The 13,477-nt window shown below is 35.4% G+C and overlaps 1 protein-coding gene across 1 annotated transcript in view; it reads left to right on the top strand.

Moving 5' to 3' along the window:
* Nucleotides 1-9,949, top strand: part of ARHGAP10 (Rho GTPase activating protein 10) — a 95,826-nt gene extending 85,877 nt beyond the window's left edge. Inside the window, exon 23 of the mRNA XM_081959112.1 lies at nucleotides 8,316-9,949. Within this exon, the coding sequence (XP_081815238.1) occupies nucleotides 8,316-8,404 (89 nt within the window). The 3' untranslated portion in view covers nucleotides 8,405-9,949. The remainder of the gene's footprint in view (nucleotides 1-8,315) is intronic.
* Nucleotides 9,950-13,477: the final 3,528 nt, after the last annotated feature.

Below are 13,477 nucleotides of genomic sequence, written 5' to 3'. Positions count from 1 at the left end.
TTTTCCCATTCCTGACTGACTTCATGAGTTGTTGTTTGGAGAGTCAGCTGAGGTCCCATGATGATAGGATGGTTTTGGCTAAGGAAATGATGGAAACATGAGGCTAATTTTGCTTTTGTTCTGGTGGTCTCAGATTCTGGTGGTCTCAGATTGGCCATTTTAAAAAGTATCTACTATCATTTATCTTCCAGGAAATTGTTTTGAATCAGTCTTTCCCTGTATTTCCCAATATGGTCCCTGACTTCCTACTGGGCATTATTCTTTTACCTCAAAAATAGAAATAAGAAAAGTTTCTCATGAACTTAATCTTTTCATCATCCTAAGACTTGGCAAAGTATTTACATTTTTTTAAAACAAGTTAAGGCGGATTAAAAAAACTTGGAAATGATCCATTTTTTTCTGCATGAACAGAGAAAAGGGAGCAGAGGAAAAAAACAAACATATTTAAAACAGAAATATGCATCCACCCTGTGGTTGAAATAAGTGAACTTCATTTAGTCATTTTGCCACACACTGTATTATTTTTGCTTATAGTAGATTAAAAAATACCCTTTTCTATTATTATTCCTTCTTCTGTTCTCTTCTGTTCTTAGTCTGTTTACCATTAAGAAAACAGGGACGCTATAGTTGGATCTTGTCAAAAATTACCTTATAGACAGATTGCCTCTGAATCAAAAGTAATAAAAGAGGAATTAAATATGTATTTAGTTGCTTCAAAGAGTTCTCTTAAAAGCAAGTTTAGTTTAAAGGTGTGGTTTCTTGGCATGTGAATTGAAACTCCTGTAGTCAAATCTATGTACAAAATTGTTGTTGAAACATGTGGCTCACATAGGAGGAATTTAACAGAATGCTTTCAGGCATGTCAAACCTTGTGTCTTCCTCAAAAGAAGAAAGGGAAATGCATTTAAGGCCCTATTTAAATTCTCCCTTTGGAAAATAGGAGTTTGCATCCTTGCACTTGTTTCCACATCATTAAAATTACACCAAAAAGCCTTCAACCTTTGATTCAAGCTACTTCAGCAATGCCTTCAGGAAAAGATGGCTGTCACAAATGAGATTAAGAAGCAAAGAGACTTTCCAAATGTCACATGAAGTTTTTATGCAAGACCTTAATAGCCTAGGATAAGCTGTGTTATGTTTCCCTGTGTTACCAGAACTACGTTACTGAATAAAAAGAAAGCTTGTGCTTCATAGATAGCCAAGGGCCACTTTTTAAGCCTTTTGAAAGGTAGGATTTAGCACACGCTTGTGGCATCAGGCTTTCTTTTAGCATGGTGGTTTAATTTATCCCTTGTCCACACGGCTTGGTTTTTAATCTGGTAATTACTTAAGGCAGAGATAGATTGTATCATTGCAGTCTTATCTTGCCAAACTTCTTGGAAAGCCAAAAATAAGAAATGGGTTCTTTCCTGTGTTTAGAGACAATTTTGAAAACTTACCTTCTTATTTATTATTTATTAAATTTATATGCCACACATCTCATTGTTGCAGTGGTGATAAAGTGATAAAAAGGTTAAAAAAAGAAGGTGATTGGGGGACGGACGGAGATCTTTTCTGTATCACGTCAGTCAGTCCCAGCATAGAGCACCTCTATCAGGATTCCAGGTCAGCAGACAAAGCCAGGTTTTAAGGCTGTTCTAGAAGACTAGAAGTGTGGAGGCCAATTTCTACTCCAGCAGGAGAATATTCTAGAGGGCAAGGACCACAGCAGAAAAGCTCTTCTCCTCAACCCCTCCAACCAAAATTCTTTGGCAAACAGGATTCAGAGTAGGATTCTTTCACTGAAGCAAGTGTTACAGCCAATCATGTTGAAGTGAGTAGGATATGGGTTGTATTCACTTACATTCCTTGCAAATGTGAGCACGCATGGGCACAGCTTTCTGCGCATGCGCTTTGGCTTTAAAAAGTGCCTATATGGGATGCCATAGAGCCGGGGCGGGTGGCCAGGGCCACCCACGATTTCCGCTACCAGTTCAGGCAAATCGGTCCGAACCAGAAGAATACTGCCTCTGGAGTAGGCCTTTCAGATAGCCTAGATCCACGGCTTGCCTATACTTACCCACTAATGCATATTGTTTTCTAGTTCAGTTTTCCCCCTAAATCCCAAAGCCTTTACCTCACCTTAAAGTTGTTTTTGGCAGCACATGTAAACATTTTTCAAGACATTCTGTTTCTCAAGGGACAGTATAATTATATGCTAATCTATCACTTTATCAGCTCCAGCTTGGAGTGTTTATTTTGTTCTGTTGAATATATTATTCAAACCATTCAGCCCTTTGGCTTCGATAAGGTCACCTTTCTTGTCTCAATTGTGACAGGATTGGACAGCTTTGCTTCAAATTGATCTGCTTATTTTAAGTTCTACGGAGGCATCATGCTTCTTTATATCCAGTTAAAGATATCAGGGTAAATCCTCTTTGAAGGTTGCATCTTTGATATATCTTTCCATCTTCAAGACGACTTTGTCATCTAATCTTGAAAAAGTGTTTCATTTGTTAGGGGTGCCTGTTGCCTTTTATGCTGATGGGCTTGCTTTTTTTCTGACAGTATCTGGATTTGCTTACCACTATCATGGAAACATTATATAATCAAAGCATTTCTCTAAATGGATAAAACTTATTATGTTTTAAGTGATAAGACGAACATGTTTCTGTGGGCATAAAAAGACACTTTATAACAGTAACAGTTTCTTTCTGTATTGCTTGACTGATATCATGAAGTCAATTCAAACATAATCACTCTGCCTTAGGTATGTGCTCTTTCTTCTGTTCTTGTGTAATATGAACACCTGTCCTCATGTGCTGACCGGAGAATTTACTGTCATCCAAATACATTTTAATTGATGCTCTTCATTCAGTATCCATTCATATACTCCACCTACGCTTACCATTTGCAAGTGTTTATGCTTATAGATACTTGGACTTCATGGTGCTTCAGTAGACTCAAGCAAATGAGGCGAATGTTGGATGACACTTTGTATATGTACATGTGATTTTTCTTACCAAAATATCACCTCCAGAGGTTCCGACTGGGCAGAAAAATATGAGAATGTACAATGATGACTTAAAATAGCACAGTCACAAGACTTTTCCTTTTCCTTCACAAATCTGTCCGCATCATTGTATCTACGTGTATATTATTTTAAGGTTTTTTTCCCCCCCTGAATAGAATTGAATCAGCTATGGGAAAGATCCTTTGAGTAATTCCCATTCAGTATAAATTGTGTGGAATATCAATAGAATGGCCTTTTCTATATTGTGAAAGAAAAACAAAGAACATGCTGTAGTTTCTCTTACATGGTCTGGATCTTCTGACATTTTCTTCATACCATGAAAGGAATCAAAGCCTAAAGGGCAAGATAAAAAGCACTGATTTTTAAAAGGACCACTACATCCTTTTTGAGCGTGAAATACTTTTAAAACAAGCTCTTAATGTCCTGTGTTCTAGACAGCTGTTGCTCATAGGAATCCACAGTTTTATTCCCATCAGTGTATTAAAGTATAATAGGTGAAGTAAACAAACAAAATTTACTGCAGTCATTGATCAGGCACAAAGAAAGAAAAAACACAGTTTCCAAAACAGTAAGTAAAAACCACATAATAATTAAACTGGTGTGGAGAAAACATAACAGATATTGCTAACTGTAAAAAATGCAGCCACATTTATGGCAATAAAATCATATTAATTGGATAGTAACAGTTATATATAAAAAAGATCTGGTAATCTGGATATCTAGCCAAATTGAGAATTAGTATCTGCAGCTCGGCATCTTTATAAAGGAAGAATTACAGCAAAATGGGTCAGGAGCAACTTCACCACAGGGCCAAAATCTTTTGTTTCAGATGGGATACCCTGCAACTTCCCAGAAGTATAGCTGTTGGGAGGATTTGCCTAAGTTTGACTCTTTGAATTTGGATCGTGTGATTTGGCAAACTTGGAAAAAGGTAAATGACTATCAAGGAACACATCTTGGAGTATGGCAGTGAGGTCTGATTGGCTTCCTAATCCTGGACGTGTTGTTTAAAGGCTAACCCTAAGGTTAGGATTATATTAAGCAAAAAAGCATAGCACTTCAGTATTTCATGCAGTGTCCTACCCCAGAATTAAACAAAGTCAACACTAAAAGTCAGAAAAGCTCATGAGAAAAGAAATCGACTTAACAGGTAACAGAGGATGAATGTCCAAATATAAGCTTAAGTATTGATCCCACCAGCCTCATGAACAAGACCACAATTGGAACAGATTGTGGGACTTGAAATTTGTTATTTAAGAATTTAGATGGCACCCTTTAAAAGATTGGAAGAGCCATATGGTCCCAATTAGGTTCTGAACAAAAGTTGGGCCTGTAAATTGGCTGAAAATAGTGCACTAGATATGAATAATGCATTGCTTGTATAAGTCAAGACTTGTCTGCATTTTGGAAGACCTAATCCACATGTGCGCTGCATTTATTAATAGCATGACATGCTGTCTGTAAATTCTCAAAAAGGTGTTACCAAAGAAGACTTTTAGAGCGCTTGCTTAGTACATACTGGCAAATCTTAGCTTCAAGCTGTCAAATCTAAACCAAATCACAGTATCCAAAGAGTCTAACCTGGGCAAATTTAATGTCCTTCCAATAGCTTTCCTGAGGGGAAATTACAGGATGTCTGATATTTTTTTTTGAATAATTATGTTTAAGTGCTGATGCACTACAATATGCAGGTAAACATGTAAATCTTGATTTAGATCATTTTGTGTCTGAGATAACAGCACTGCATCATTTGCATTTAGGAGAACTGCGGTGTTGCTATCATTCAGTTTTGGAGGACGATGAACTAGATTATTTATCTTAGCCACAAGAGGACTCAGACATAGCCTGGATATTAGTGAAGCCAAGATACATCTTTTCTTCTACCGACAAAAAACTCCTTAGCAGCAGAGATAAAAATAAAGTGGCTTTAATGAATATGTTTTTAATAATTTCAAGTGTAGTAAGTAGAATATTTTAATATCAAAGAGAATTGTTAATTAATCTGTGATATTTACCAAATCTGTAAAACCATTTGTCCTTTAATAGTCCTTGAGAAAAGGACTGCATCTTTTCCTGATGCCTCTCTGCCCATCTACTTAGAATTCATTCAGATACCACAAAACCAGTTAATAGGGTATCACTAAACTTCCATATGCTTTAATAAGCCTTTAAATGAAGAATTGAGAGAATAATGCATCTTTTCTATTGCTCTACCAATAACTTAAAATATCAAACTGACAGTGCATCCATCAAATTGACATACTGCCGATAACAGCCACTTAATATAACCATTAAATTACTGACTGACATGAATCACCACATCCATAAAGGAAGATTCTTTCCTGTCCATTTTTTCCTCCATATACTACTATCTTTTTAATCTCTCCTGTATTTATTCTCCATTCTTTAACATATTTCATATGAGAAAATATTGACCGGAATCAGGTAATATCTTCATTCTCTTTTAGCTAGTTTACCCATTATTATTGTTCAGGAGGGTTGGATTGAGGGCTGGACTTGGGTTCAAAGAAACAAATAAAAAGGGAGAATTTGGATACCGCCACTATTCAGGATTGGTACAATTTCTATGCATTTTTAATTTCTTTTAAGATACATTCCATAGAAAGATCCAATGTATGATTTTGCAACCAACAATATAATGTATGTGTTATTATACCAAAGGAAAATTATTCTTTATTTATTCAGTATTAGCATTTGAACATGACATCAAAAGAAGAGAATCCCAAGACAAATCAATGACTTTTCTTTAAGCAGCTACAAGTCAGTCTGCTACCACTATAGTTTATTCTTGTTATATTTTATTCTGAAAAGAGAATCTGTTCCACTTTGCAAAGGGAAAGAAAAAAGTGCTCAATTGCTTCCTCTTGAGACATTTCATTTATAATTCATTTTTGCTGGGTATTTAAAGTGCTTGAACTGTTGTCTTTTTCAAGTCTTTTAATAACTTAGCTTTAATATCTTAAATATAACTGGAAAATTTGAGTCATGCTCCAAATCTCTCTCAGAGATACAGTGAATACTTCATAAGCAAAAGGGTCCAGTGGCAATCATTAGATTTTTCAAATAACATAGTATAAGTGCTCCAAATTCAAAGTATTCTAAAATATTTTGATTTGCAACAGTATTGTGATATATTAGGCCCACTGATTTTTATCTTACCATTTAGATCTGCAAGTACTACCGAGTCTGAATATTTATGTTGTTTTTTAAAGTATTTTAGTTATCAGGAATCTGATATCTCTGTTGTCAACTAATATGTTTTATTGAAATGCATAAGCTTTCATGAGTTGCAGCTCACTTCATCAGAATGGCTAGATAGACCCAGCTTTAACGTGGATAAAAGAATGGATATTATTGAGAAATACAAGGTTATTGTCATTGAAGGAACATGAGATGCAACTGGGTTGGCACGCGTTTTTATGGTATGGGAAAAACAGACTACATGGTTATTTTCAGAGACACTATGTAAGAAATGGTTTATATACAATATGGGAAAAGGTGAAAGAAAAGCATTATATGGAAAAACCAATGTGGCTTTCAATGGTGGAACACACCCGAATATTAATAGTATGAGAAATGTTATTAGATATAAAGATATATTAACAGTAAGGGGAGAACTAAAACAGAAGAAAGAATTAGAAGAACAAAGGATTGATATAGGATGGTTTAAAGAAATGCAAATACAAACAACTTATGAGAAGGACGTTAAAGAGTATGGTTTTAATATGGAAAATTTGGAACTAGATAAGATACTTATGGGAGCGGATGAAAAAATGATTTAAAAACTGTATAGTTACTCAGAATAAACTTAAAAGAAGAAGACGTTAAAGAAACAATGATAAGATGGGCAAAAACCTTTGGATACATAATAGAACTAGAAAAATGGCAACAATTATAGGAAAGGAACTATAAATTGACAATGGCGACAGCATATAAAGAGAATTTGTATAAAATGTATTGTAGATAGCACATGCAATCAGCCAAATGTTGGAAGAAAGTATTTTGTATGAAAATATAAAGTTGGGATTGCTGAAATGCTACCCTGAGAACTCATCAGAGAAAGTAAATAAGCAAGGGCAACAACAGAAAGGAGGAAGGATGAGGAGAGAAAGGAAGAAAGGATAAAGCAGAGGAAGTAAGGGAGGGGAACTAAGAGTAGGAGAGAGGGTAAGAAGAAGGAGAAGAAAGGAGGGGGAGAAAGGGGAAGAAGGAGAGGAGGAAAGAAGAAGGCAAAGAAGGGTGGTTGAGAAGAGAAGGAGCAAAATAAGGGGTGGCAAGAAAGTGACCCAAACTATATTCTATATATTTGTAAGAAAAGAACAATAAAGATTAACGATAAATAGATAAATGTTAAAAGCAATTATAAGAGTGTATATTTGTGAATGAATTTAAAAGAGAAAAATAAACTTTCTAGAAGAAGAAAAAAAGAATGGCTAGATAGACAGATATAAGATTTAAATCGGGCTAAATCCCTGATGAGGAAAAAGGTTTGAGATTAGGATTATGGCATGTAAAACAGATTACATCTGTCCGACAGATTACTAATTAATAATAGTAATGTGTTTAAAACTCATTGTGTTTATTGACATGTTCTATGATTGCCAAAAACTTTAGATATATGCAAGTTCAGCAGTTTCTTGCTAAGCGGTGAACTTAATCCTGCTTTTCCAAAACAGTTTCCAATACTACTTTGGCCTCATTTGAGACCTGGTGTCAAACTTCTGTTCATTAATTCCTTGAGGAAAAATTGTCCAGTTTGTTCTACATAAAATCCAGAAGGTACATTGTTTGCAGATGATAGAATATATCACATATGATGGAGAGTACGTGTAGATTCCTTTAATCTTGTACATGTATTTGTTTGGTGATCATGTTGCTGGTGTAGATCAAGTAGCAAGTAGATCTTTGGGATTGTGCTGCTGTCTCCTTCATGTTTGTTGTGAGAATCTACTTCAGGTTCACTATGCATCTGATAAAATGAGCTGAATATTATAAAAGCTTATGCCTTTTAATAAAATAAACTCTGTTAGTTGGAAAATATGAACTTCTTCCTCTTAATTTTTTGCCACATAGATTTATATGATCCTTCTCTCATACAATTTCAACCATATATCCCTATCCCTCACTATACCTTTATCATTAATTCCTAGAAAATGGAAATTCAAAGATTGATTTTAATTTGTTTATGTGAAATATTGGTTGAACAATTTTGGAAAATTTTATAAATTATGGATTAACCCAATTAACATGCATTTTTCTTCTCTTTTTCTATGTTCTTCAGTGCACCTTTCACGAGAACCTGGCTGGTTAGAAGGAACTCTAAATGGGAAGAGAGGACTCATTCCGCAAAACTATGTCCAGTTTCTTTAGTTTTCTTCTGAATGCTTGGAAGGTGTACATGGTATCCATGGCTATAGACAAATAGACTCTGTATATTGCTTTTCTTGGCTTCAGAAACTTAATCAATAAAAAATTGAGATTAATATCTTAATCTGTATAAAGATTTAACAGTGCAGTTGCATGTAATTTTATATGGAGTAGGAGACGGAGAGAGAGAGAGAAACAGAAGGAAATTTAATTTTATAAATAATACTTTGTAAAGATTTAGAGTTATATGTATGTTTGCATGTTTGTAAGAACTTGAATCGAAAAGCCGTTTAAATTGTTATCCAAATACCACTTTAAAAATACCATAAAACTGTTAAATCTGCTTTTGTATTTTAAATTTGAGAGGTATAAAACTTTGGAAAGTGGACTCGAACAACTTCTTTGCAAATACAAACAAAAACAGTTGGGAAAGATTCATATGGCCAATTCATTGTGAAGGTTGTAATTGATCTAAAAAAGGCAAAGTTCTTAAAACTGAGCACAAGTTCAAATGACTTCAGGAATGCAGCCACGTAACCTACTTTGCAGCAGTATGGAAGTACTTTGCTGTTGCCTTCTGGGGATTTCATTTTTTTTTTAAATTTCTGCTGTAATCTCCAATCCAATCCCTGAAGGACTCCATCTGAGTACTCACCAGGCTGGATCCAGTGTATTAATTGTGAATGGTCCTTTCGTTTGAAAATAAATCAGCTGGGAAAAAAGGATGCATTTAAAATCTACAGAAGGGATGAATCAAATGTAATCTTCAAATGTCCAAAGTATGAAAATAAATCTATATAAATTATGCAGTTTCAGTTAAATGTGTATATACTGTGGAATGCAAAAGCTTAGGCAACACTGCATGTTTTGGTTAATAACTAGGTGGACAAAAGTTGATGTAACTTCTACAGCCAAAGCTAAATAAGTATTTTACAGAAAATTTAAATGCAGGCTTATTATATATGCATCTGTTTACAAATTCAAAGACAATGAAACTGATTATGGTAGGTGCAGAAGTTTGGATGTTCTTTCAGTCAGAGCTTTGTAACACCACCTTCAAACAATTTTCAGATGTAGACAACTTTAATTTTTTCTCTTTGTGCCTCTGAAGCGTATATTATTCCTTGTAGAATTATTGTAGCTCAGAAATTTTCTCAGGATTTCCTACATGCATTGCAAGTTTGAGAACACCTTACAGATTTTCCATTAGAATGAAGTCTGGAGAATGTGAAGGTACTTGAAGAAACTTTCATAGTAATTTACAGTCAATTTGAGGATGTATGTCAGATTATTACCTTATTGAAATATCCATCTTCAATTTAGTTTCAATTTCTTTTATGACTGGATATTATCTTATGGATTATGTTGATGGATAATTGAAAGTTCTACCCTCCAATATTCACTGTTTTATTCTGTGTAATCAACTACACACAAATACTAAGCATGCATTCAGTTTAGAGACCTATATATCATGTATAACTTTGTATTATGCAGAGATTGGGTCAACTTCTCTTCACTAAGGATTCATTAAAATATAACTTAACCAGGGTTGCGAATTCTTTTTATGATCCCCTGAGAACCATTGATTAAAATGAAATATAAACTGTAACTATTGATTTAAGAACTTTTTCTTTACTGTCTTCAAAAGCAGTTTTTACAAGTTTCCAATCAGTTGGTGAAATTCAGGACTTTTTCTTCATATTCAACCAAGAAGTTTTTAAGTCCTAAGGATAATGTAAAGCAACTGAATGGATGGTGACTACTTAATTCTTTTTCTTGTAGTGTGTTGTAAATCTTGTGTTGTCAGATTTTCCAAACAAAAGATGAAAAATTCAGACAACTGAGTATTTTATTATTAAATAATAATGTAGTATTTGTTATATTAATTTTACATTCTTGAATAATGGTTTCTACCAATGTGTACATCAATTGATGTTAAATTGCCTGATCAGTAAATTCTTAGTGATTTTCAGCCAGAACTGTACTGTTCAGTTGAAAAATGCTGATTCTGAGATTGAATGGATCACTTTGGAATTCCAGGCATCAGCACGCTACAACTATTTATGCTATAAATACAATTTGGAGCAAGAAAAAAAGCCATATCTTTTTTTTCATCTTGCATGTAAATCTGAAAAAAAAAAAAAAACCCACCGTGGCTGCTTTTGTCAATACCAGAAAGATGTTCTGCTTGTACAGTTTCTAAAGCACTACTGTTGAATCATTTTTTACTTATGCAGACTGCATAAACCTACAATGAAGTAAAGGATATTTAAACATGTATCAAGATTGTAATAAAGATAGCTATAGTTCATCCTCAATAAAGCTGGTTACCACGCACACATTAGTAGGAAGTAAATATGCATTTGCTTCAGAGGTGGGTGGCTAATTTTTTTACTACTGGTTCGGGCGTGCTCGACACTTCTGCGCATGCACAGAAGCGTCCAGGCGGGTGGGTGGAGCCTCCTGCCGCCACTACTACTGGTTTGGCCGATCCGGGCCGAACCAGCAGCAACCCATCTCTGATTTGCTTCATAATCAGAAATTGGATTGCATGACCTATGCATTTTACTGGACTGCACAATAAAACTGTGTTGTAATGAAGAAAATTTGGAACATACCATTTTTAAATAAATTCATAGGAGTACAAGTTCCTTGCTATTGTTACCCTTAATCAAATTAAAATAGTTTGAAAAACAAATCCTAGCTAATGATACTTTTACACTCTTTTCTTTAATTCGAAGGTTTAACCGACAATCATTGGCTGCTCTTTTGTCCAAAACTGTACAGCACTCTTACACAAATTATTTCCAGATGACACAGTTGTGATCCAACATAGTGTTGCTTTTTTTAGTCCAACTGGAACTCTCCCAGACTGTGGGGCATTAATATAGTTCTTAGTATCTAAAGCTATAATCGGTACCAGATAGCTTAAAGGTGATTCTACTTGGGAGATCATCAAGCAGTTTGGAAATATTACCCAAAACAGCAGAGATGCCTGTGGAATAATGTAATGGAAATCAGGTTGTCTGTTTGAACTATTAAGAGGGGCAGTTGAGATGACACAGTTCTGAGTTTCTTCATGTATCTCCTCTTCTTCTTTTTCCCAGTAGGATTATACTCAAGGGACGTAGAATCCCTGTGATGCCCTCGGTTAACACAAAACAGTATGCTCATAGTTTCCTCATGCAGGCATGATTAATCAAGATTCTTTGAGTGATGTGTAAGAAACTACAGTCCTTTTCACAATTTCATGGAATAGTTGAGAATGAGGGAAACAAGCATCATTCTACTCTCCCTCATGTTTGGGGTAGAGTACTTTAGATGCCAATTAGGCATCATTTAGTGACATCTTTCCAATGAAAGGATCCAATTCAAGAGTTGAAAATAATAGCTGTTTCTCAGTGAGGCAGTGTTATTAGAAACAAGCAGAAATAGGCTTCTACTCGAATGCTGGATCCAAGCGGAACTTGCTTTTTCCTCAGAATGTATTAGAGCAGGGGTGTCCAAACTTGGGAACTTTAAGACTTGTGTCTTAAAGTGACTTAAGTCTTAAAGTTCCCAAGTTTGGACACCCCTGTATTAGAGCTATTAATATGTAAGCATAAATTTTAAGTGTTTCTTATATACTATTACTTTTGGAAATGGTGTGGTGCTTGGGTAATTATGAGGGGCCAAGGCTCATGAGCTTTCCCTGCATAGGAACTAGAACCAGAGAGATCAAAGAATTGCTGCATAATATAACTGCTGTAATAAATGTTTATGCTGTGGGAGCCACACAGTCCATTACAGGCAATACTCGACTTACACATTTAGTGACCATTTGAAGTTACAATGGCACTGAAAAAAGTGACTTATGACCATTTTTCACACAACTGTTGCAGCAGCCCCATGGTCACGTGACCAAAATTCAGACCAACTGACTCATATTTATGACAATTTTAGTGTCCTGGGGTCATATGATCAGCCTTGGCAACCTGATAAACAGCCAATAGGGAAGCCAAATTCACTTAACAGCTATGTTATTAACTTAACAATTGCACTGATACAGAATGATAGTGTTGGAAGAGACCTTGCAGGTCTTCTAGTCCAATGCCCTGCACAAGCAGGAGACACTATATCATGGAAAATGGCTGCCAATTTTTTCTTAAAACCTCCAGTGATGAAGCATCCAAAACTTCTAAAGGCAAGCTCTTTCACTGATTGTTGTCACTGTCAAGAAATTCCTCCTTAGTTCCAGGTTGGTTCTCGCCTTGATTGGTTTCCATCCGTTGCTTCTTGTCCGCTTCTGGTGCTTTGGGGAATAGTTTGCTATTATGTCACACCTAATCCTCCTTTTCATTAGACTAGATATACCCAATTCCTGCTATTGTTCTTCATTATTTAGCCGCCAGTCCCCTAATCATCTTTGTTGCTCTTCTCTGAACTCTTTCCAGAATCTCAATATCTTTTTTTATATTGTGATGACCAAAACTGGATGCAGTATTCCAAAAATGGCCTTACCAAAGCATTATAAAGTGGTATTAATACTTCATGTGGTCTTGATTTTATCCCTTTGTTAATGCAGCCTAGGATTGCATTGGCTTTTTTGGTGGATGTAGCACACTGCTGGCTCATATTTAAGTGATTGTTGGATTCTAAGATCCCTCTTGCAGTTACTGCTATTGAGCCATGTTCTCCCTATTTTGTACCTGTTCATTTGGTTTTCCTTGCCTAACTGTAAAACTTCTCACCATTGAATTTCTTTTTGTTAGATAGGCCCCAGTGTTCAAGTCTGTGAAGGTTCTTCTGGATCTTTAGCCTATCTTCTAAGATGCTTGCTATTCCCTGGCGCTCAAAGGAACTTTGAAAGATTTGGTTCAATGGTTCCGAGATCACATCTGTCCTCTCCTTCAGAACTCTAGGATGTAATCCATCTGGTCCTGGTGATTTGAAATAGGGAGGACAAGTGTTCTCTTACCATTTTCTTGCTTATTTTAATTTGTATTCCTAGTCCATCTTACCTTTTTTGGTACGTTGGGCTATTTATTTATTTATTTGCGTGAAGAGAGCTCCAAATAATGAATTAAACAGCTCTGC

Source organism: Natrix helvetica (assembly GCF_964273705.1).
Source record: "Natrix helvetica genome assembly, chromosome: 7".
NCBI classification, from domain to species: domain Eukaryota; kingdom Metazoa; phylum Chordata; class Lepidosauria; order Squamata; family Natricidae; genus Natrix; species Natrix helvetica.
This window is presented reverse-complemented; position numbering and strand designations above follow the sequence as displayed.